The sequence below is a fragment of the Hylaeus volcanicus genome, chromosome 8, assembly GCF_026283585.1.
Source record: "Hylaeus volcanicus isolate JK05 chromosome 8, UHH_iyHylVolc1.0_haploid, whole genome shotgun sequence".
NCBI lineage: Eukaryota > Metazoa > Arthropoda > Insecta > Hymenoptera > Colletidae > Hylaeus > Hylaeus volcanicus.
The window spans coordinates 26,393-51,162 of NC_071983.1; the positions used below are offsets into that span (position 1 = coordinate 26,393).

At 37.3% G+C, this 24,770-nt stretch overlaps 1 protein-coding gene and 1 long non-coding RNA gene across 17 annotated transcripts in view; one reads left to right on the forward strand and one right to left on the reverse strand.

The window, feature by feature from the left end:
- Positions 1-345: 345 nt before the first annotated feature.
- Positions 346-24,770, reverse strand: part of LOC128881043 (serine/threonine-protein kinase tousled-like 2) — a 37,929-nt gene continuing 13,504 nt past the window's right edge. For 8 of the 16 annotated variants that reach the window (XM_054131696.1, XM_054131704.1, XM_054131703.1 and 5 more), the window contains 13 exons: positions 6,215-6,305; positions 5,842-6,104; positions 5,532-5,765; positions 4,304-4,396; positions 3,679-4,140; positions 3,366-3,569; positions 3,190-3,281; positions 2,846-2,993; positions 2,629-2,740; positions 2,398-2,536; positions 2,198-2,309; positions 1,963-2,070; positions 346-1,876 (listed from right to left, as the gene is read on the reverse strand). In XM_054131696.1, the coding sequence (XP_053987671.1) occupies positions 1,661-1,876; positions 1,963-2,070; positions 2,198-2,309; positions 2,398-2,536; positions 2,629-2,740; positions 2,846-2,993; positions 3,190-3,281; positions 3,366-3,569; positions 3,679-4,140; positions 4,304-4,396; positions 5,532-5,765; positions 5,842-6,104; positions 6,215-6,305 (2,274 nt within the window). In that variant the 3' untranslated portion in view covers positions 346-1,660. Of the gene's footprint in view, positions 1,877-1,962; positions 2,071-2,197; positions 2,310-2,397; positions 2,537-2,628; positions 2,741-2,845; positions 2,994-3,189; positions 3,282-3,365; positions 3,570-3,678; positions 4,141-4,303; positions 4,397-5,531; positions 5,766-5,841; positions 6,105-6,214; positions 6,306-6,596; positions 6,767-6,856; positions 7,010-7,292; positions 7,322-9,118; positions 10,562-10,587; positions 10,847-12,150; positions 12,528-17,032; positions 17,203-24,770 lie in introns of those variants that run through there. The other 8 variants (XM_054131707.1, XM_054131709.1, XM_054131712.1 and 5 more) reach the window with 8 other exon arrangements.
- On the forward strand, positions 10,865-24,470 carry LOC128881054 (uncharacterized). Its single transcript, XR_008457975.1, has 7 exons — positions 10,865-11,092; positions 15,328-15,453; positions 16,057-16,369; positions 18,864-20,285; positions 20,387-21,869; positions 22,012-22,331; positions 22,713-24,470. It is a non-coding gene; the product is annotated as an uncharacterized LOC128881054 (long non-coding RNA).

A 24,770-nucleotide genomic window follows, 5' to 3' on the forward strand; every position in this document is an offset into this window, starting at 1 on the left:
ACAAAAAGTACTTTCTCGCAGAAGGATTGAAAAGTATACGTTTCTTTTTTTTTCAGACGTCGAGAAATTAAAAAAATCATAAGAGAAGTAGGAGAGGGAAGCGGGAACGGTTGGCTTTTAAAATAGAAGCGATGGATCTAGTAGTAGACTCTGTTCAGACTTGTAATGTATTCTCCTCTGACCATACTTTGCCAATCACGTTGGTACTGAATCGTCAATACCGTGCCCACATTGTACCAACAACTTACAACATTTTAACAACTCTCTGTTACTCCCAAAAGCTGCAGTACGTCGACAGATGCGACTATAATACAAAGCAAGGGCACTTGATAAAATAACTTAGTCTTCTATTTCATAATTATCTATATGTAACGTACATATATAAAACAAATTATGAATAAAGAAATAATAATCAGGTCGGTACAGTATTATGATTTTTTTCACCTTAAAAATTTTTAACGCCTGATTATACAAATAGATATATATCACGAAAATGTAAGATCATAGTTAACGCGCCGAAGTCCACTCTCGAAAAAAAAAAAAAAAAGGAGCCACTCGATTAGGAAATTTCGGATTAAAAATGTACACGTGCATGGGGCATATAATAAGCGGTGGACTACGATTCTAAACGTTTCTCTTTCATTTGGGAGCATCGCGATTCATTTACGTTTTTTTTTTATGTTTTTATATTCAAACCTTAGATCAATCAATCCAGTATAGATAAAGCCCACTCGTTTCAGAATAGGAACAACCAACCAAATCTCCTCGTGTATGTTAATCGTTATTAGTCATGATATCAGTAATAATGTTAATATTTGAATAAAGTAACATGATGTGCAGTCAAATATTCATGGAATACTTGGCCGCACGGAGGTCATGCGAGGATCCACCACAGTTATCTTCCCACTGTCAATGCTGTCCTGTTCTTTACACCATATATATATATTATATCGGATTTATTAGTATATATATATATATAGTATAAATATATACACGCACGCTAGTTTTAACAATCTTTCGTCACATTCATTCATACATACATAACTTCAGAAGAGAGGAACGTCTCCGCGAAAGCAAAGTCCCTCTTAACTGCTTTGACGTGCTCTGCCTCGGATATTTTCGCTTCCGTTGCTCTTTATTCACCGAGTAATTCACTTCCAATGATTCCCGTTGCCGCACTCCTTTGTTTCTTTTTCTTCTTAATTTGAACTTCACTTAATTTCACAATGACTTATCACATGTTTTTTTTTCTGTTTCTCTTTAAACACTATTATCAAGTCAGCTCACTGTTTGATACAAGGAACGATAATACAATTGAATATTTACGAACACAACATTTTTGTCATGCTGAATAATGTAGCTTGTCTCGTAGAAAGACGCAAGCTCCTGGACTTGCGGCGACCAGTCTCGCATCTCTCGCAATGTTTTATATAGTCGGCCTGTAAGTATAGTTTGTAGAGATGGTGGAGATGGTAGTGATAGTGGTAGTGGAGTGGTAGTGGTTATCGTGGTATTGGTGATGGTGATACTATCCGGGTTTTTACTATTTACAGTTCGTTATAGCAATCGCTATTTTCCTAAGATGAGATGGTGTGCAATTCAGTGTTCAAGATTTGGCATGTATTAGCATATCAAAGATTTTGTCTTTAGTTTCTTTCCACTACGAACTGCTTGACGCGTTCATACCACTAAACATGCCAATAGTAAACGACGATTGTTGCTGCTGTTGCTGAATCTGTTGTTGTTGCTGCTGCTGTTGATTATTCGCTTGTCGGCCATGTTTTGGCACTGGAGGTTGAAGATATTCGTGTCTAGCTAATGTCAATACATCTATACGTTCTTCTTTCCTATATGCTAGGCAACTTCTTATGAAACTCTAGAAAAAACACCAAAGTAACGTTCAAACCTCTTTCAAACATTCTGCCAAGGGGGAACATCGCGAATTTAGATTAAAATAAATACCTTTGCTTCGTTGCTAACAGTCGGTTTATTTGCAAATTGAACTTCGGTAGCTTTCAGAATTGTATTTTCCTCTAAAATTGTAGCTTGAGATTGATTATGTCCAAAAGGCTGAAAGCAATGTAAATCTTGTAGTTTAAAATTTGGTGAGTTGATATTAGATAAATAAATAAGTAAATAAATAAATAAAAAAAATAAAAAAAAAAATACGTAAATAAACTACAGTGATCAATCATACCTTTTTACCATATAGACATTGATAAAATATAACACCCACGCTCCATACATCAACTTTTGACGATATTTTGGGAGGATTTTTACCAATGACAAAACACTCCGGTGGAAGATACCTAAAAGTTTATATAGAGTAAAATAAACATACTTCTTTTCTTTTAAGTGTTATTAACGAATTCAAATGAATTGTATAAATATACATACCAATAGGTACCAGCTCCTTGAGATGTTAAATCCATCCCATGGTCTGGATTATAGTTTTCTTCGTCCATTACTTTACTTAATCCGAAGTCTGTAATTTTTATTTCTCCACAAACATTGCCTTCAGTTAGTAATATATTACCTGCGAATAACGTTAACAAACAATTGAAAATATTTAATTTTAATTGTATAAAATGAAGGTACTAGTATAATTGATATATAAACAAAATTTACCTGGTTTTAAATCATAATGTATGACTGGGGGTTTTATTTCATTGAGGTACTTTAATGCAGACACAACTTGCATAACAATAGATCTCGCTTCTCTTTCAGGTATAGTTTTATGCTGAAAACGAAAAACACTTGATAAAGTATTGCTGCAGTATAGTAAACCAATGTTAGATGTGAATACATGAATGTTATTATATTAAAGATATATCGTTATACACACCTGCTTGAGATAAAAATCTAAATCATGTCCATCACAATATTCCAAGACGGTACAAAAGGAATTGGCATCAATTTCAAACACATCGTACAACTTCACAACACGAGGATGATCGAGAGCTTTATGTATATTATATTCCCGTAACGCATGTCTGTGTAAAAAAATTTCAAAATAATCTAACAAAAGTACATTATCGTATTACAAAAATTAGATCCAACATTACGTAAATATAGAGTACAAATACTGTTCTACACATAATAGTATTGCAACACTACACTCGGAGGTTTTAATTTAAATTAATATAAATTGAATGGTTATATAGACAATATTAATTTTAAAATACTTACTTAATATAATTAGCTTTCTTATCCTCTTTCCAGTCTTTATTCAGTTGATGAACTTTACAAGCGACATATCGTTGCTCTTTTAAGTCAAATGCCTAGAAACGTGAATTACTCTTGGTTATAAATAAATAAATATCGAATATTACAAAACATTGTTTTAAATGTGTAAATTGCCGAACCTTATGCACTTCACTGAAGCCACCTTTTCCTAATAACATTAATAGAAGGTAACGTTCATTCAATACAGGATGAGAGTTAAATCTTGATTGGTCCTCGTTATGAATACGTTTCAACTCCCTGATGTGTAAATTTCGTTCCCTTTCGAGTTTTTCCATTTCTAGTTGCAGATCTGCATCTTCTTTTTTCAATGCACTTTGTCTTAACTGAAAGTTAAACGATACACGAACGAATAAAAATTATATTCACGGGATAAAAGAATCTCACAGAGATTGATAAATTCATCAACAGCTGAAGGAATATAAAATTCACTACCTTGAGTATTTCGTCAGCTTCATAATACTCTTGCCATGTATAAGATCCAGGTACTGCATCCGGTTTCAAAAACGTAGCTTCCGTGCCATTGTGCAAGGAAGGTTGTGGCTGACTACGTTTTCTACCAGTTTCACTATTCGATGGCCTCTTTTTTAGTAGCAGTTTTTTTTGTTTATCAATTTCTTCTCGTTCAGTCGCAATTTCTTCTTGTCGTCGTGCTAATTCTTGAAACGCGTAACCATCCGTCCAGTTTTCTTGAAACGTCGCACCCACCCTCTGAGTCACAAATTGACCCAATCTCAGTCTATTTTGCATACACTTTTGCCTAGCCTCCTTTTTTTCTATGTTTGATTTTTCTTTCAGTAATTTCTTTACAACGTCTATACATTTATTTATATGGGATTTGTGCTGCTCAATCAGTTTCTGTTGATTAGCCATTTGATGCCTAAGTTCATCTGTCGTCTGAAACGAAGTGCAAATAGTCGTATTATTAATAATACTTCAATTTAAAATCAAACGAATTGTCGTATATTATATATAAATAATAAAAAGAATTAAATTCTTGGAAATAAATACTCATCGATAATTTTGATGAGAAAAAATTAATTGTACATATTATACTTACTCTATTCAACTCATCAATTTTGCTGTTACGTAATTCTAAATCTGAAGAGGCTTGAGTCTCAAATTCCTGTATCCTCTGGCAAGTAAGTTCTGTCTGGAATGCAATTAATATATTTTTATGATAAATATAAGCTAGTTACTGTAACATCTGATGCATTTGTCAGCATAGCTCAGAAATACCAGATACCTTGTACCATCCAAATAAAGATAAAACGAAGACTAAGTTTTCGACTCGTTACATTTCGATAGTTTGGTACGGAAAACTGTTTAAGAAATTAAGTGTAATATATGTTTTTAATAAAGTCGATACTGTATCCTATTCGATTCCAATAGGCTGACACATTGGATACCGAAAGTAAAATTATAGGATAAAATCCAAACGTATCGATAGAAGAGAACTATTACACAGGCAGCAAGGAAAACACCAAAAATGTTCGCACAGTTTAAGGTGTGCATGTAAAAAATATGGAAAAAGGTAAAACACTGTGTATTTTACATTTTTCTTTTTCCCGGTATAGATAATGTTGTGTACGTACGTTGACTAAACTTTATAATGAAATAGAATTGTAATCGAATAAGAAAAGAAGAAACATGCACACCTGTTTTTATTTTGGCAATTAAAATGAACTTAAAATTAAATAGCTTCGATAACTAGGAAGTAAACCAAAAATTTTGGACTAAGGAGTGATATTACAAGGTAGCCTGCACTCCTATGACAACAAATGGATACAGTGCTACAGTCCAGTCAGAAGTTAGCTGAATTTACTGCAAACATCTGACAATAAATGCCCATTATAATACTAATTTTAGAAAATGAAATATACGAAGTAGATTTATGATTTACTTTTTACACAAAAAAGGAGATAAATACATTAGTAATAAAAAGTAAAATAAAATGTATACATAATATTTACAAATTATATAATTATTTCTAATGACAAGGTATTATAAAGAATTAACACTTTCGTTTTTGAACGAAATTAGTTTTAAATGTCTCTATCCTTTTGACATAGAATTTTTTCTAGATATTTGTCATTAATATTATAGCAAAATTGAACTTTTAATTTAGACTAGTCTAACTCTTATGATACCTTTTCATGGAGATATTTATATGTAATTTAAAATAATTAACTTGGTAAAAGCGAAATTATAAGATTCAATTTGCAAACTGAATGTTTTATGGGTTGTTTCTTATCAAATGTTTGCAAGAATGACCAAATTTTGCTTACATTTGGGGTGTTAGTCTTCGCTTGCCTGACCTGGCTTGTCCTACTGAGGTTGGTAGGCCTTACCTGCACCTGCTTGCTGACCATCGAGCCTGCAGGTTGTGTCGAGGCTGGTGGAGGAGGAGGTGGAGGTTGAGGAAGAGGTCTCGGTGGCTGCATCAATGAAGAGAATTCTGCCACCGAAGAATTGGGTGTTGTTACTTGCGGTGAAAGGAGTTGTTGAGGCGATGGTGGATACTGTTGACACATAATTAGAGAAAAATATTAGTAAGAATATAAAGAAAAGTTATAAAAATATCACATTGATATTTACCATGGGATAACCCTGTTGAGGAGAGGGGCTTTTAGCACCACCGTGCCGAATGGGACTACTGCCCAAATGATGCTTTGGAAAATACTCATTGATCTTTTTATTCTCGAGGGCAGCAACAGACCTGGAACCCTTACTTCCTATAGGTCCTCCCGTAATTCCTCCACCGCCATCGTCAGCTTTTCGCTTTCTTTTTCTTTCCGAAGGAGTTCTTGGTACCTTTTCCGGAGTATTCGGGTCTACCTCCTTATCACTATGCGATGAGCCTATATTTCCATTAAAGATATCCCAATTGTAAACGAATATTTCGGTAACTCTCGATACACTTGTGTATAAAATTCTTATTTTCAATTCTGATCAAGATATGCCGACTTACCAGTGCTCATGTTCGAATCTTGACTATGAACCGACTGACCAGAGTTTACAGTTGATTGGGGTGCCATCTGAATTTGTGACCCAGCAGACATCTGAAAGTAAGAGAGACTGATAAAAAATTAACGTTTAACATATTTTTTCATAAAAAAATATTCCAACAAAATACGAACAAACCATTACAGTACTAACGGAATTATGCTAAATACTGCTCAAAACATCGTAATGAAAGGCAAAGATCATATTATGTACACTTATTTTGTACAATTACCAATATCGAAAAACTTAGTATACGCTTGTTTAGAGAAACAACATGGAGAAAAGTATCGTATCGCGAATCAAGATTCGATACTTTGTAGAAGAGGTTAACACTTTGAAAATCGTACCGGCGTATAAGAAGATATTAGCCAACGAAGATCGCATGTTATTAAAAGATACGATTTACTGCAGGAAGAAACTTAAAAGGATAGAGAAAGACTAGCAACGAAAACAGAGAAGAGAAGACGAATAAAGTGCGAGTGAGAAAGAAATAGGTTTAATAAGAAATGAAAAAAGAAAGAGTGAGAGTGGAAGACAGTACAAGAGAGAACGAGAGAGAGAGAGAGAGAGAGAGAGAGAGAGAGAGAGAGAGAGAGAGAAGTGACACCTTCCAGGATGGCCTATGGCGGAGCCCCATAGTCGTATTTGCTACTTAGATTAATAGGCAGCGTGTCAACCATAGACACGGTTTCGCGCACAATTTGTACGTAAATGTCAATAGCACCGTACGAAGAAAATGTGCGATATATGTTTAGAGCTAGAGGAATCACGACAAAATGGAGGACCCTAGCAGAGGGGAGAGAGAGAGGGTGGGGGGGGGAGAGGGAGGGAGGATGCGGGGAGGTGGCGACGTAGGGCAGGGAGTTTACGGGGCTAGAGAAGAGGGAAGAAGGAAGGCGACGGAAAACGGAGAGGGGGGTGGATGTAGAGAAGCAGAGAGAATGAGAGATAGAGAAGGGGGGTAGGAGGTAAGAACTCGATGGCAGAGGAGTGGTTGGATCGGGAACCACGAACGCATACCGCAAGGGGGCAGTTTTACTCACTGCTTCACTTCTGAACTCTGGTCAGGCCGGCTAGTTAACTGGCTTTCCTATCGTACATACTTTTCTACATACGCACCAAATACAGCCACTAGGCAAAAGCTGGTTTTGATTAACACCGACGATAACCGCCGATGACACGCTACGTCACCAGGTTTATGACGTCGATACCCCGATAAATTACGCACTCTTATTATTATTATCGGCGGCGTGTCAGCCACGTTTACTCTGCGCGCGGTTAAGAACCCGGATTAATGGTAAGTCCTCATGGACGCGGTCACGCGTTTGCGCGTTTGCCAGGCGGAACGCACACGTTCGAATTCCACGCTCTGTCACTGACGTGCACACGCTGCTTGCGATTAAAACATCACTACCGCAAAGCACTGCAAATATGGATGAAACGTTTAAAAAGTTCCACACGCTTCGACTCCTTGTCTTTCCGATGAAACTTTTCTTCTCTGCATTGAAAAAACTTTGATCACGTTTCCAATTCACACATCGTCGACGAATTCACCTTTGTTTCGACACATTTTATTTTTACGTACGGTGCACCAAGTTTGAATTAACAGTCAATAATCGAAAGTAAAACCGTGCCGGTTAATCGATACGTGTATTGTTAAAGCATTTCTATTACAGAAAGTTTATTACTTTCATGTTTCAATATTAAACAACATTTGAATATTGTACATTTTGAATCGTATAAAAAAAGCACGATGCGGCAGGTTTACATTCCAATTATTATATTCTGTGTGTTTGTTTCACGAAGATTATAACGTATTATTCACTTGATCGATAAACTGATACACGTAAATTACTCACTGGATGGACAACAAATAATTATAGCGAGAGAAGATAAGGAATTCTTGTAGCGTAACATTGAATATTTTTAACGCTTCGTATTCTTAATACGATGTTTTCCGTAACTAGAGAATGATCTTGTTATCCGTCTTGTTTTCGTGTTAATAGAATGTCACAGGATGGAAGACAAATTATAAGAAACGTTAAAAAACATTGTACATTTTACTGTTTCAGTAAATTAGATGTATTATATAATATCGATGTGTACCACAACCTCGATATGATCAAGATGATTACGAAAATACTAGTACAATACACATAATCACGCGACGCAGTAAAATGTTACGATAGCATCTATTTGGTGGAGTCAGGAAGAGATGAAGCGAAAGTAAACACAATGTTTATAAGAGTATCGATATCAAACTGTAAGGGCCATCTTGAAATTGTACTGGAGATGTCCTTAACAACCTAAACGTGTTGAATTCCACGGGAGAAACAATCGAATCCGTCACCGATCGTAATACAAGTATTTCCACACAGCGAACACAATCAATCGTTAAACATGATTTGAAATCTAGAGGTTTTCGCAACGATAATTACGGCTATGATTTAATTAAAGGTTGTCGTAAATGTTTATTTTTGTGTGGATATAGGTATCGAAAAGATTAAAAGATTACGGAAGGTCGAAAAAATGTATGGAATTGTAGGTGGTGGTATTGTCATGTAGGAAAAGTTGTGTGTTGCGTGTGATGAATTAAAAGGATGGATTCCGATGATGGGATTTACGGATGTTTCGTTTCCCTTGGTTCGTGCTCGATTAAACATGCGAAAAATCCGACAAGGGATAGGAAACTTCCTTATCGATGAATCAATGGCCGTGCCCGGAACTGGGCTAGAGGGCTGGGGAATCGTTCCTCCGGCAGCGATTTGCTTTTAAGACAGAGTCTCCGGTCTGTATTTACGTGCTTACGCGAGTGTACGTAAGCATTGGTTTCAGGAAGGTTACATGCCAAGTGGTATCGTATACGAACCCAGTGAATCGGGACATGCGGATTTTACAGTGCACACTCCTCTAACCCTGACGATCTGGTTCGGGTATGGCCATAACCATGGAGGTCGTGTATCGAACGATTTAAACGCCGCACGTAAGCTATCTTTCCGACCACACGCACGAAGCTTGGTTCACTTCGTGTCTTCCTCGGCAGTGCAGTTCCACTTGTAAAAGTGGCGTGCGGTTAGCTCGCCGGGTAAACAGCAACAGCACCAGCAGCACCGAGTGCCGTCAATGGCCACGATAAACGGCATTACGCGTAACGTTTCCACGGGCCGCAAGCGAGCCAAAAACCCCGACGTGGACTCGCCTAATCGAAACGGAACTGGAACTGTCCGACCACCGTGCCCCCGCTCGCAAACTACTATCTAGCCGGAGGTTTCTCTTTCTCCCTTTGCTCGCTTACTCTCGCACTCCCTCTTTCCTTTCCTCTCCTCTCCTCTTCTTTCCTCACCGCTCCTATGTACGGCAAATGAGCAACGCGCGAGATTCCGAGATGCGGCAAAAGGTGCAACATCCATCTCCCCGCGACGGCGCTACCGCTCCGCGATCACAACGGACAGAGAAGAAAGAGAGAGAGAGAGAGAGAGAGAGAGAGAGAGAGAGAGAGAGAGAGAAATTCGGTGGGAGCGAGAGGGAAACTAAGAGAGATCGAGAGGAAGCAAAGCGGGGAAGAGGAAGGCAAACAGAGGTTACCGAGCACGCCGGAGAGGGACGGACGGTGGTGTAAGTTGGAAAGAGACCCGGTCCGACTGACGGAGAGGTTTTACAGGGGGAGGGTCAGGAGGGGCAAAGGGAGAGGAAAAGGGAGCCGGAGGGAGGCATATGAGACATTCCTTCAGTGAACGGGTCGACCGAGTGTGAGTGCAAGCAAGCCGGTAAAATCGATGTGGCAAAGTGTGGCTGTGCCACTACGGCGTGCAAAGGGTGTGTGTATACCCTGTATGTGATCGGTGGTCTCTGGTCTGCCCTGTGGCGTTACTTCGTACAGTACTTGTATGTAATACAACTCACGGGTATTCGTCGTTAAATCATGTCAAATGGAACGAAATATATGGACAGAGTGAAACGTTTGCACGATATTTTTAGATTGTATCACGGAATTTTTAAATACCAATCAAACTACATTACGTTCCAACGATAACTGTTGTCAAACACTTTCTTTATCGCGGGACTGTACACTTTTCTTTCTATCGCTTGCTCCGTATCTTTTTTTTTTATTATTCAGAATTAAATTATAAATCATTTATTAAACGTTTCGTACAAAGTTGCAACAGATGATCATTGAAACGTTTGTAATCATCGGTATATGTACCTATAGTATACATATATCGAAACTTGTCAATTCTACGAAAAGACAAGAAATATTTGGTGAAAAGTGATTTGTATCAAGTGTCAAGTATTCGCCGACGAATCAAACAAATTTCACGTTGATGACAAAGTACGTACCCGATGAAAATGTACAAGTCTTGTCCAAGTATGTATCTGGAGCGAGTCGAAACACTATTTTAATCGGTGGAATCTTGTACCGATTTGCACGGTCATGTAAAGCATCGTGTACGTAGGATGGCACCTGTCTCCAAGTCGGACATGGAGCGCCCTCGCAGTGATTCCGCTAGTTACGCTCCTGCAATATGCCGTGGCGACGCGTGCTTCAGGCTGTGCGAGGGCGTATTGGCGAGATATAGTCCCCAGTGGAGGGGATCGAAAGAACCAAGCGTACGTATGAGATGACGGCTCGACAGACGAGCATAACCGGTCGGACGGGAGGGCAGGCGGGAGAGTATGTCAGGTTTAGGTCGAACCGCACAGCGTTTCTCAGTAGTCGCGTTTCTATACTCGGATGGTGCGGTCGTGTCGCTTTCCTCGACGTTCCCAGTCTCTTGATCTTGGTCTACAATTTCCACTCTGTTTTTTCTCGATTCGTAACCAACTACGTTTGCACGGAATAACGGTAACCACCGATTAGTCACAAATCACTGGTCTGACGTCACATTATTAATTCTGGACCGCGGCTCGAGAACGTTCCTGCGAAATATCTTGTTAGGCTCCGTCATTCGCGATTACAATAATCTTCCAGTATATTCCTTTGGTTTCTATAATTTGATATTCCGATACATGACTATCATCTCGTTACGTAATTTCACACAGTGTGTGTCTGTGTGTGTACCTCGCATTGTAATTTGTACTTTTGTTACGTGTTTGCGGATCTCGCACCGAATTATGAAATATTCAAGCTTCGAGTAAATCACCAAAATTGGTCTTGTCATCGGAACACTTGATACGTCTTTCACACTGAATACGAACACAGTTGAAGGGAGCAGCGAAATACTAGTTCTTTCTATCGACGAGCAACGACGTCGAAAACCACGAGCAACGTTGCAATATTTCGGAAGCTGTGACAACACCGCATCGGGATAGTATTTTTATCGTATAATAGACGGAATAATTCCGTATCATGTTTAACTAATTTATAACGAATGTACATAAATGAATGTTTGTTTGCATACCTTGTGCGATATATGAAATGTTTGTGCAATAAATGATTGATTGTTCGTTAATGTAGGAAACGTGTTGCTTGATTTTCTTCAAAGATTGTGTTTCTAAAGTGTTTGAAATTGAACAAGTTTATCTACTGATACAGTCTATCGATGTTTAAATGGAAACATACGGTGTTTAATATCAACAGTGATTTTAAACGTGATATGTAAGTCCAGAAATTACTTTTAAAGAAACGTTTCACGATTTTACCGGCTCTTATTTACATAAAATATTTACGAAACATAATAATAGCGAGCAGCTACCATACGAAGAAATGTCCATCTCTCGATAAAGATTGCGCGTGTAAATAAAAATTCGTCGATTTTCGAGTCAATGGCGTCGAGCAATTATATGTATATAGTAGAAATACCGCGAAAAATGAGAGCGAAAGCTGTGTAGAAGTCGTAAGATAGATTTTAGAAGGAGATTCGGTGAATATCGAGGCAAGAAACGGCCGCATAGAGAACGTACATATGTAGATAGGCGCACGTCTGGCTCCTAGACCTTGCAATGCCATTCGATCGTAGAAAACAGAGCGGCAATGGCAACAAGAGCCCACGGGTGTTTGACGTGACGGCGGCAACATAGCAATGACTATCCCCACTCTTTCGTAGAAGCGGCCACTGTTTTCTCCTCCATACGTTGGCTTAGCCTCCTCCAATCAACTCCCAATAGGTCGCACACTCATTAGCCCAGTCGCGCGCGCGATTCTCTCCCTCTGCTCCCGTGCTGCCGCTTGCCGCCGGCCGATCAGCTGGTCGGCCACGCGACGTTGCCTCGTTGCTCGGCCTGCGCGCTGGCTCACCGTTCCAGCCACGCGGTTTTCTGTGTACACCGTTTCAGAGAAGGTTAGGTGCGTCCCGATATTCCGTGTAAATGGCGTATGCGCACTGCACGTTACAAGGACGAGTTCTCTGATCTTGCCAAGTTAAGACGCCTCCCGCAGTACGGCACAATCATCGCTTAACCTTGCAATTTTTTTTGTTCCTCTCTATTAAACGTACAAATTATTTCTGTACCGGTGTATTTAAGAATTTGCAACTCCAACAAATTTTCTCTACTTTTAACTCTATATTAACTTTACTTTTCAATTATTACAAAGTAGAAGTAATAAACATTTGTCTTATCTTCGATTAATCACTTTTTTCGATTAGAAGCAACTTCTTATCAACTCTTATATAATAAGCTCTTCTTTCTTTATTCTGTTTATACTTATTTATAGTTTGTACAAAATTATTATATACTCTCTTCGACTCGTTTTTATACTTTATACTGCATTCATTTATTTATCGTTGTTTATACCTTTTCATTTAATGTCTTTTCACGTAATCTTCTTGCATCGCTTCAAAGTAGCATCAAAGGGTGAAACTTGTAATTAGTTGTACTTGTTAAAGTTGATTTACTGACGCGAACAAAAATATGTATATTTTTTAACATTCGAATAGAAGATGAACAATTATAATCTCGTTAAACGAGCCAATAATATTCTGCCCATCTCTGTACCACAGCAGAAAAAGTGTGACATCACATATGCATGTATGACGCGGTAACGCGTTCCGACTCCCAATTGGTAGAATGCAGCGTCACCAACGTCGTCCTACCAATCGAAAACCTTCGTGGCTTCGTTACAGCTCTGATGCCACAATTTTTATGCTCCCCCGGTGCACACAATGTCCCTAAAGAATTGAGAACAGTGCAAAACATGTATTTCCCCAGGATAGAAAATTATTTTATCAAACAACTCCGTTAACCTCTTCGTGCTTAGGCTAGAATTTGCAATAGACACCAAATTTATAATGGTTTTATTATTATCCTATTAACCGTATCTTTACCTTTTAAAGGTAATTCTTGAAAGTTGGTAATGTAGTACAGACTGGACCCATGTTCGAAGAGACTATTAAACTTGAAATTTGCTGATAAATTTAGTTGAAATTACAATGATTAAAAAAAGAAAAAAAAATAGATATATATTTTCCATTTACGGACCTCCGTCAAAGTCTTCCCCGGATTAACATTGACTATAAAATGAAAATAAATAAAATATGAAATATAAGAAAATATAAGAAAAGGCGAGTAATGTTTTAATTAATTTGAATTACTAATTAATTGATTTTTAAACTATTGTTCACTGTGTAAATTACGCAATAGGAAAGAATAATATTCACTGAAACTGGACGCAGGCACGAAGAGGTTAAGACGAATAGAAGCAGGTGAACGGCAAACTGATAAATGTACATATTATTCGTTCGGTGGGAAGATGAAAAGGAAGTAAACAACAGATCGGGATCCCATTGGTCCGTTCTGTCGACACGTCATTCTGGCCAGGAATGTATCGTATCGGCCGTAAAGGAGGCTTCTCAAGTCTCGGCACGTACTTTACTCGATATTTTTCACTTTCTCTTGCTCATGTATCGCAGATAAAATTGCTAAACTGTAAATATTAATTTGTGTAAATTCTATTGTTATCTACATTTGTTCGGGGCATGGCTCACTGGTGTTTCGGTCTTGGCCCAGTCACGTGCTTTTGTTTACCTCATTTTTATCTTTTCAGCGAATAGACTGTAGGCGTTTCTACAAGTTTAACGTTTACTATAGACAAATTTGTCTCTGGTTTCTCCGGGTTGGTGCGAGTTCACCGACAATGTTTACATCGACACTGACTTTTGTTTATGTTGCTTTGAGCTGAAAAGCCTTTTAAAAAATTTAAAAGCATACGTGCCAAATTATACGGATGCTGAGACCCCTTTCTGCGCGGGGACCTGCGTCCCCTCGATCCCCCTGAAAGCAATATACAGATCCCTCAGAGTAACCATGTAAGTACACAGCTGCGAGGTGCACTGCAGTACATACGTATAGTTGGAGGCTTCGCTCCCAAACCGCCGACCGGGGCCAAGTCGCCGGACCCCCGTTTTTTTTACTGGACGAATAAAGATCATGCAATGATACAAGCTCGTGTAACGTGTGACACGTGATGGCAAGAAATTGTTATGGTATGCGGTATGTATTCACAACATAGAGAAATGTCGGAGTCGGTGTCGATGTCGATGGCGATGGGAAAATTATCGGCGAATTGAACGTGTCGGTGAAACGGTATCGATGTAAACATTGTCGGTGAAACGGTATCGATGTAAACATTGTCGGCGAAACGATCGTCGGTGATGTCACACCGACCCGTTTTAAAAAGCTACTCTCTATATTCCCATGGTTTCTTCTGTAATTTATCATAAATTAATCAAAGGACTCGACATACACATACAGCGTTACATACAGCTAGGAGCTGAAGAGAATGATCTCAAGGGGTACACTTGAAGGGGAATGCTTCTTGACTGTTGCAGTCAGTGTTCTCTTGTGCCCAACTTAATATTATGCGTTACAAAAGAATCTAAATTCAACACCAGCCAATAGATGACACTCTTGGTAGGTTTGGGTTAGTCGTGTGCGTTAACGAGGGGAGAATAAAAATTCGAAATACTTGCTCGTCTCTTTGAGGATAATACAAGACCGTACCTTTGGTATCATACTCTTCAGCTTTTGGCTGTACATACGCACAGACGTGTATGTACTTTTCGTTGCTTAATTCCTGCCGTGACGTTCTCCCGTATTAGCTCCATGGACGAACATGAACTAACAAAGTGAATAACGTTGTAGGTAAAGAGCTCTCGAGTATCCCGGCGTTACCAGCTTAGGAATTGGAGCGTGCGGCGGCGCCACTTTAGATTCTCTACATCAGGGGTCGGAAAACTATGGTCCGCGGGCCAGATTCAGCCAATCACAGTTGAGCAAATGTTGTTTCTTAATAAAGAATCAGGAGAAATTCATAAATATCTAGATTTATTCGTAGATAACCAATGCCAATCCTATGGGATGAAAGAGTTTCGATGGTGGTTTTTACCCTCTTCAGAATGAATCGTAACCAATTAAATAAGTAATCCTTAATTAACAAAATGATCGCTGTTTAGCCTGGTAAAAAAATAAATAAAATATCAATGAGCACATTGAATCCTACTTAGATGTCTCGAGACAAGTAAAAAGATTGCTAAGAAGGTACAATAATATAACTAACATACCAATACAAACAGCCAAATAATGTCCATAGATACTCATGCGATTTTAATTTCGAATGAAAAAGAAAGTGAGTTAATATCAACAAAACAGAAAAAATATATCTATAAATATTTCATTATCGATGGAAAATAATAAGACTATGTTCGAGCCTGGACAATAATATCGTGAAAATTAAAAACAATTTTCTATGCGCGTACCAATAAGAATAAAATGTTTGCACGGTGGACTGGGTAAAATGTGTTGTTTCCTTACAAGAATTTAATTAATATCGAAATATTCGAAATATATAAAATTGCAGACCATGATCAATAGTTGCAGGTTGCAGTTTATGTACGAGAAAATTGCGAGGTGTTTGCGAGACCAGGCGAACGTCTCACCCTTGGAAGTGTTTAATAAATTTAGGCGGTTCTTTCTTGTTTTCTTCGATTTTCCGCGCGTCTGCGCACGTTGCGCAATCTATCGAGCCGTAGTGTCATTGAGTTCTCAAATGCATATGTATATGCACACTACTGTCCACAAGCATCCCAATACTTAAACGCTCACTGTTACTGGATCTGCGAGGAATACAATAGCGAGGGAACCATTATCGAAGCCACGGAATAATCAACCGAGACGATTTCTCATAGTATGTAAAATATACATTACTTTTTTCATTATTAATTATTATGTAATTACTATATTATATACTATATAAATATACATACTATACTATAGTATACTATAGTATAGTATAGTATAGTATAGTATAGTATAGTATAGTATAGTAGAGAGAGAGAGAGAGAGAGAGAGAGAGAGAGAGAGAGAGAGAGATTTGTTTATTTAATTTTTCTCGGTAAAATACTCGATGTGTGATATGTTGGGAAGTGTAATTACTTCTGAATGATGGTGCATGTGTATAATGTACAGTGTCTCGTGTGTCTCGGTGATCCAGTAAAAAACCCACCCTTAACGCATCATACATACATAACAATGCTACATAATGTAACATCTAAATTAAACAGAAAAATTGGCAATAAACGTTCAAATTCAGAAACGACACTTTGGACAATTTTCAAAAATTTAAATAGACATGTCTAAAACAAATGATTGCTAAACTACCACGGTTAATGCAAGCAATAATTTCCCACAAAAGCGGATATACAAACAAAAATAATTAATTTTGTTTACATCACTGCATCATAAGAACATCTATGGTATTATACAATTTCGATACCCACGTAACAGACTTTCAACTGATAATTTTCATTGACAAATATTTACATTATAGTAACGTTAATACGGTATTTACCTGAATTTCCTAAGTGTCCGGATACTTATGGATGGTAGTGTACATAATATACAGGGTGTCTCTAGATTACTTGGTCAGTGGTAATGTAAGAAGGCTATCCTTAACACGTTCCGTGTCGCACGGGTCGTGACCCACGATGGACTTTCCGTTTAGGCTGCTTGTAGTTTTCGCTATTAAGAGAAACATTATTGTGAAATAATTTGTAATATCCAAACAATGATTGGCATAATAGCTTGTTTGTACAAAAATATACTTGATACGATAGTAACATTGGCGAGTAAAACATTTTAGATTGAAATTTCAAACCCATTTGGTATATCGTAATTGATCATTTATGATAAATAAAACACCCTCCCATTTACATAGTGTCATATCAAATATTTTGATATTATTAGTTCATTTTTACTATAATAGAATTTTAATGAATACTTGTTGTCCAAATGTAGACTTTCTTTATTCACACGAGCAATATTTTCTTGTTAAACAAACGAAAAAGTATACAGATCAAAGTAATAAAAAAATTAACATTTTCGATAATTATAAAGAATTATGTTGCAGAAAAATACATGAATAATAATTAATAATAACAAAGTCATTTGCTTTCTGGTGGTAATGATAATCATTTACAAACTTTAATCATAATTAACAATTATTCACAATGTACAAATTATTACTGAATGTAGTAAAGAAAGAGAAAATATTTTTGCAATACTTATTTTGATACTAGTAAATACAATTACTCTTACAGTTTCTTTTTTATTTTTCTACGACATTATCCATTATATAAATTAATGTTGAAAATGTTAATTTTCTTATTCATTCGAATTATTCTAATAATTGTTCATCTCTATTTCAGTATTATTGTAAATATTAACATGCCGAAAAGATTTGGCGTTTCACCCGAAAACGTTTTAAAACTGTTGTCAGGACTTATCGTGTCAAATATAATTCACAATTAATATTTAATCGATATGTCTAGCGCAATTATCATACCGTGGGTCACGTGTCTAACCTACTCGGTGTGTCGACCTTTTCCTACACGAAGCACCGGCAATGTTGGCCGAACAACTATTATCAAACGAATCAAAAGAGCCTCATATCTCTAACGAAATCTCATACAATTGAAACAACGATAAGAAAGTGTCACGAATTGAAAAAGTGAAAAACCACATTGACGACCGCAAGGATGACGTTGTCAGACACATCACAATAATACGTGAAAATGTTCGATACCCAATTTAGAAGGAACTGTAACATCAAAATAACAACATTTTATAACGATTATTTTTAACAAACTCGACGTATATGTGTTTATAAATTGTTTATACGACAGGATTAATCTTGCTGTATCGTATATCTTATAAATTACTTCTTCTTGATGATATTTTTAGATTTGGAAGAATTACAATAAAAATATTTATATGCTTTATATGATTCATGGATGAATAATGCTACGTGAATGGAAAAAATCACGTGAAATTGGCGTGGCACGGAACGCGTTATTCATTTCATAACCAGGCTGCTATCAAATCCAAAGAAACACTAATGATGTAAGGCAATTAATTTTCTTTAAAGCCAACGCGTGAACTCTGCTTGAAAAATTTCTAAAGGTTGCGAAACAATTTAGTCTAGCACGATTTATTATTCATTGACGTATGAATGTTTTCGACTTTGTTATGTCACTCGTATCATCGAGTACTTGAACATTATTTGAATATTTAAAAAGAAGGAATAAATAAGAGTATCATGTGATAATTAAAAATAGTCTTTAGAATTGATTGGAATGTGTTGAATAGTACGCTTGAAAATATTCCGTTCATGTTCTTTGCAGATTATATTGTATGTGGACGAAAAATAACATTCAGGGTGGGGCTCGAGTATATGAACCTCAACCAAACACTTAATGTAGGTAAATCAGTAACGATCGAATCCTCTAGTTCGTCCCTGTGGCACTAGATGGTTACTGCAGGTGACCTCTCTGTCGCAAAAAAAAGAAAAGAAAAAAAAGACCGGAAAAATTGTTTATGAAACTCGGAGTAATTTTGAAGAAACGCGACAAGAATCACTCTCTCATATTTCACCCTATTCAGCTTCTACGTTGAGAACACATCTCGAGCAAAAAGTATATCCAAGTAGTTGACGCACGAATAATATATTTTATGCATTTAAACATTTTGAAAGTTGAAATGTTTGCTAGTGTAGATCGTGTTACAAGTTGAATGTAAATCCGTTTCGTGTAAAGTCGTTGTTCGATCGGGTTTACGGGGAGATGCAGAGACTCGGTGGTGCTTGCGGGGAATAATCTTCGTCTTGGCGAGTCACGAGTCACGAGTCACGAGTCACGAGTCACGAGTTTCTGTCCCTCTACGTCGCGTAGTTATCCCCACTACGTTAACTGTATCTCATTCGCTTTCACTGTTTCTCACTCTCGTCCCCAACGTCCTCAGATGCGAGCAAGGCGAAGATAAATAAACAGCTCTCAACTGTTGGAAACCTGTGCCTTTAAGGTGTTCGACGCACGGTCAAATATTATTGTGGAACATCGAACGAATACTACTGGCAAATAATATCGACCGTCTAGGGATGATATTCTCGACTGATTGCCAAGTTATTTTACTTTTAAACTCGATTTAAACGGTATAATCACATACAATGTAACTCCATAAATGTAAACTTCCATTTCACGTTGGTAATATTTAATGTTAACATACAGTATATTATTTATACAAGTTCATTGTACTCTGAGAGTAACTAATATGGCCGTAACGTTCATTAAAATTTACATTCAATGAAGAAATTTCCATTTCAATGATCTCGCTATTAAAACAATATCTACTTGTTATATCGAGAGATGAAAAGGGAAGCGAGAAAATCAATTGATAATTTATTAGAAATTACTCATCGCTAGACCTACTTACAAGTCAGTGTTCGTACAAGTCCTGCATCGAAGCAGAAATTACCTAACACTATACACTTTCTACTTGCACATGGTATCTCATTCCCCGTAATTCGGGGCTAAGCTCCGTGCAGTAGGTGGCGTCCGATGACAGCTCGTCAGCTACGCGTTAATTCCTAGGGGAGAATACTGCACCTCTGAACGGTTATACCCACAGATATCTATGTATAGCCTGTTGAGCTTACATCGGAATGGATAAATATCTAATAATAAGCTAAAGCTATAAAACGACGGAAATGTTTGTACAAAAGTTATTTGCTTCAAATGGACAAATTACATGGCGTAAATAATTTTGTTGTAAGTAAAGTAATGGCGGACATTTGAAAAAGAAATTAATTTTTTTTAAATAGAATATTATAGATTTTTATCCATAACAAGAAAATTTTGCATTTCTTTAGACAAATTCGTCGACCTATAATACGTGGTTGGTTATTGTAACATAAAACCTTATAATTGGAGGTATCGATTTTAAATTGCTTTAAAATAGATTTTATACTCAAGTAGTTGCAATGTTTTGTAACTGTTTAAACAAAGAAAAGAAAAAAAGGAAATGTTTTTCAGAGATAAAAAGTGTATATAGTAAATAAAGGCTGTTGAGTTTCATGGTTGGCCCTTGAACGATATACGATACGAGGCATCTATCTATGTATGTTCTATTACCGCAGTGAACGTGCTAAATAAAAATGTACGTCGACGAGTATATGTCGTGATAATTCTAATAAATTAACAAGATACACGTGTAATATAGTTCAGAAATACAATACATACATACATACATACATATAACGAATAGAGATCGATTTTACCACCGACGCTTTTATTTTATTATTAATAAGTTTATTCTAATTTTAAATGTACATGATGCATATTTTTTACCTCTGTAGATACAGACAAATGGTTCCAGTTTAATAATATCGGTTAATAGTACCCCGTCTATCAATCATTTTATTCTATTGTTCTAATAAACTGACTCCCCATTTTAAATATTTACATCTGAATTGATTCTACGTGTCTTTATTAAACAAAAATAAAATTAAAAAAAGAAAGAAAGAAAAAAAAGCGTCTCTAATTGTAAGGGACAGAAATAAATACTGGCGATAAAGAGGTTATGTCTAGGCTGCGAATTGTTACGGATTCACGATACAAACTGATGTAATAAGTACACCCTGAACATAACCGATAGGTGTATCGGTATATTGTATGTACTTACGCAAAACAAAATAAAAATTAATTAAATTATTAATTGTAGAATATATTGAACATACATTCTGTATAGTTTTTGTATGTCTTCTGTAATTACTGTACACCACAATTCAATCAAATCTACAGTCCAGTTACGGCAACTAAAAATCCCTCGAGCCGTCAAATCGAATTAGGCCATTCGTTGGTTTAATTAGGTGTTACAGAAGTAAACGAATCAAAATATTGAAATGCACAATGGAGATATCTTAATGGCGTGAATGACAGAGTGCACGGGTCGGTTGGAAATCATGTCGGTGCAGATAGACGTGATTATAGCGCGAAGCGCTTTAAGAGTGTTCGATTGGTAGAACGAAAGTCACAAATAGCATTCTAGCAATCGGAATGCTTAGCACCTCTGCGACGTCACAGACTTACGCGGTCTGATTTTCAGTCGGTAGAATCAGTAGCGGATCTAAACTTATCGAGACCTGATGCCCGAGGAACGCTTTCTTTTTCTCGTGAAATCTGCCTCGTGAAAGACAAATCGTATCGTGAAATTGTATTTTAATCCTATCAAGTATAGAAATAACGCCGACGCGGGTCATCTAACAAGATTAAATGCTTACCAGTCAAATGTATTTGCAGATATTAAATTTGAAAAAAAAAAAGAAAAAAGAAAAAAGAAAAAATTAGTAAAAAGTAGGTTATTCGTGTAAACTACACTTACACTATATTTAAAAAAAATCAAGTTAATTTTCTTCGTATGCACTTGGATAATAATTAAATTAAAAGATGTATAAACTGGTTGCTGTTAGGTGCCCTGAAGCTGAAGCATCTTTAGTTTCAGGCAGATCCGCACCTGGGTAAAATGCGGCGTCGCCAATGTCATTCTACCAATCGGAAGCCTCGCGGCATACGCGCGGCTGTGACGCGACAATTTTTTTTATTCGTCAGCGTACAGAGATTGTCTGAAGTCATGAGTCAGACGACGCTTACGAAAGAGGTAGGGGTCAGCGACGTAAATTTCAGCGGGCATCTTTGAAAAGAGAGAGTTATTGTACCTAGACGACATCAAGTGTTTACATATCAACGCGACGAATTCAACTGACATTTCTCTCCCAAAAGAAACTTCGGTCAAAAAATCCGATTAATAGGCCACCGGTGAGTAAAATATTAAGATAAACAAAGTAACGTGTTTCTTGAGAAAAGAATACGAGCTCTTGTGAAGTACTTCATTTAAAGAGAAATTAAGGAAATCTTCCTTCATATACTTCTTACATTCCTTTACGTACACTAATAAATACTATGCGTATACTTTGCATACTTTTCTCATAACGGTCATAAATGCTGGCCGCATGTCTCACGTGCACGAGCAATCTATTCAAGTACCTATCAGAAACACATTTTGTTATCTCATTCGATAACAACATCAGCCGTAAATAAAACAGTGTTTACTTTAGCAACCAAAGGTAATTTCATCGCGGTTGCTTCCTATCCAATGTCTAGTTCACAAAGTTATCCGAATTTCCGTTTGTTTTCCAGAAAACATTCTTCGCATGCTTTCCTCTAGCCAGATGGTTAAAACTGACCACTGTGTGACGGTCGGTAAAAGGACGGCCGTCTTGCACGATAAGATAGATCCGTTCCTCGCGTATCGTGCACCAGATTACCGCGAGTCGACACCTGGTACATACCCGTCTAACCGAGAGTTGTTCGATCTTGTTCAAATAATCACGGTAAACATCAGCAATCGGAAGTGACAATAATAATGCCGGACGAGTATAGAAACGAAGAGGTAAACGAGTAACTACATTAACGGGTTGTGTAAGTGGGCAGTCTACTAAGCGGATGAGTAATCATATAAATAGACAGACAGCTGTCTAGGCGAATACGCAAATACGCAAATAAGCAGATAGTCGGCCAAGCAATTACGTGCATAAGCGAATGGAAAGATCTACAAGATAAGTAGATAAATAGACGAGTAAGTACGTGGACGTACTGTGGCAAGCTGTCAAGAGGAAAGGATCGCGTCGCGACCGAGGGACGGAGGGGGCGAGGGAGACATTTTCTTTGCTTACTGAGGCGTCGATGTATCAGCAGTCGGCGAGAGAAATTCACCGTGGCGGTTAAAGCGGACGGTAATGCAGATTGCAAGGTGAACTCTAGGCGGTTTCTGTTACCGCGATGCATTACACGCGTGGACTCTGCATTTCCCGAGTTTTCGCTCTCAAGAGTCATCTACACCAGTGGTGCGCAACCTGTCTAGCTGCTGGTGGACGGATCGTGTTCAGATAAAATAATGTTTTACCGCGGAACAACGTTACAGTTGTTCAAAATACTATTCAGAATTTTTAGCTAATTTGCATTCAGAATGCGAAGAGTAACTATCAATTACTCACTTTTATCAACTCCTATGGGCCCGTGTAACTTTTAGGTAGCATGCTAATATATCGATATTTCATCAGGTAATTTCATTTTTTTCTTTTTTTTTTTTCAGTTGACAGCATTATCAATCAGATATAGTCAAGCAAATGCGTGACAAGTTGTCTGCAGAAAAAATTCGTTCCATAGAGAGTTAACAGAAAATCACTTAAGCGGTATTTGAACGTATCTCAAAGTATTTAAAGAAATTTGAAAAATTGTCGGTTTTACAGCTGTTTAAAGGCATTCGAAAAATGATAACTATCCAACTAGCTAACGGATGAGAATAAGCTTTCGTGGGCTTACAGGAAAATCATTAAAGTATCGAATTCAAAGTAATTAATATATGCCTTGTTTTTCTGATACGTATAATTTTAAAAATGTGAAAAAGAAAAAAAAATTGTCAATATAGCCATATTGCCATTTATACTGTAACCTATTAATCGTGGTGGTCTACTTACAATGGTCAGACAAGGCTTTTGATATCCCTAGTAACATTATGCGTATCCATTCATTTACGATCAATCGAAGAAACATAATCGCGACATCGTATCATATATAATTATTGTTATTACATATTACATAACCCACCTAACTTTGTATAGCGAATAATCGCAAAACATGATATTCATTTGATGCATCAATTATGCGTTACAAATAATTATCTTAATAGATAAATATCATTTTTTTCTCGTATTAAAATTCCTCTTTGTACAATGAAATATTTATACATGTAATATAATTAATCATTCATCCGTGATATTTAATTATAATATTATTAGACAAGTACCAATTTCCTCTGCTATATTACAACTTGCAATTTGAAATTCGTTATTTTGGTTCATGCACAGTGCGTGACAATAAATTCCGTAAAGAATAGTAGCTACGATACCAGTTTTGACGAGCAGAGAATGGTGTGGCCGCGATGGCCATCGATACTACTGGAAAAACACTCCGCCGCACACGACGCCGACCGACGGGAAGAGGTTACAACTTTTCGAGACTCGAAAAGGCTTCAGGAACGTCGAACACGGGTCTGTCCGTACGTGTTTAGTTCCCAAGGTTGGTAGGTAGGTAGGTATGTATAAACCTTCCATACAATGCGCGTAGTACCCACTTACTATCGAAAGGATCAATACGGGGGACATGCACCAGCAGCTTGCTTGCTTGCTTGCTTGC